The sequence below is a fragment of the Otolemur garnettii genome, unplaced genomic scaffold, assembly GCF_000181295.1.
Source record: "Otolemur garnettii isolate 467f Iridium unplaced genomic scaffold, OtoGar3 scaffold00303, whole genome shotgun sequence".
Taxonomy (NCBI): Eukaryota; Metazoa; Chordata; class Mammalia; order Primates; family Galagidae; genus Otolemur; species Otolemur garnettii.
In genome coordinates, this window is record NW_003852698.1 from 364,539 (window position 1) to 365,694 (window position 1,156).

The following is a 1,156-nucleotide window of genomic DNA, read 5'->3' on the forward strand; positions in this document are numbered from 1 at the left end:
GGGCCCAGGCTGGATTCGAACCCATCACCTTAGGTGTATGTGGCTGGCGCCTTAGCCACTTGAGCCACAGGCGTCAAGACATAAATATTAAAAAAAAAAAAAATAGCCAGGCATAGTGGTACACGCCTGTGGTCCCAGCTACTCAAGAGATTGAAGCAGGAGGATTGCTTGAGTTCAAGGTTACAGTGAGCTATGATCATGCCTCTATACTCTAGCCAGGATAAAAGATTGAGACCTTGTCTCTTAAAAAAAAATACAGATTAAAAAAATAAATTCAGTGAGTCAAACTTAAAACATATGAACCACATTAAAGACCTTCTAAGCTCTTGCCTTTTTAGTTTGGTTTTCAGGCACATCTACTTGATTTATAACTATAAATCACTTTGGTTGTAATTTTTCCTTTAGAATCGAAAAATATAAATTATATTGAATCAATTATATGAATCTTAATTCAGTACATGTAATTTAGCACTACTAAACTTTATGTATATGACAAACCAGTTAAGAATATTCTCAGTGTGAGATTAATAAACTACCATTAAAAGACTATGGCAAATGCTACAACCTGTTCAGTACCTATGTCCTCCTTCCTTCCTAATACAGCCCCAAATTACATTTGTTTATCCAAGAAAGGAAAAAAAAATCAGTGACCTAGGGGCACTTACAATACCATTGTGGTCAAGAAATATTAGCAGATAGGAGGGATTTTGGGAAAATTATTATTTTCCAAATAGAAAGTGACCCAATTGGCACATTTATTTTGCCCATTGCCTTTTCCCCTTCTTTCTGCCTGGAAGCCAAGTCTTTTGACCATGAGATGTAAGTCACATGCCAAGGCAGGCAGGAAGAACAAGTAAATATCTCAGTTGTTTGTACCACTATTTCATGGGCTTGTTTGTTACTATTGGTGGCAATAATGGCTAATACAAATTCTGTATTTAGAAATGAGAATAAATAATTGCAAATGTGAGCACTGTTGGATAATCACCTTAACAAGTTTCTGCACGTCACTTTTTACAAGGGCTCTGTCCATGTTAAAGCCATTACCTGGATCCAGAACAACAACTTTTACCTGAGAGTAGGAAAAAAGTCCATTTAGTAATTTTATTTCATATTATTATGAAATTAGTTTAATATGTTTCCTTTTTTTTTTTTT

The 1,156-nt window shown here is 35.0% G+C and overlaps 1 protein-coding gene across 1 annotated transcript in view; it reads right to left on the minus strand.

Annotated features, from left to right (window-relative positions):
* The window catches only part of CFAP206 (cilia and flagella associated protein 206), a 49,735-nt gene that overhangs the window by 45,883 nt on the left and 2,696 nt on the right, over window positions 1-1,156 (minus strand). Inside the window, exon 2 of the mRNA XM_003803430.3 lies at window positions 989-1,072. Within this exon, the coding sequence (XP_003803478.1) occupies window positions 989-1,072 (84 nt within the window). The remainder of the gene's footprint in view (window positions 1-988; window positions 1,073-1,156) is intronic.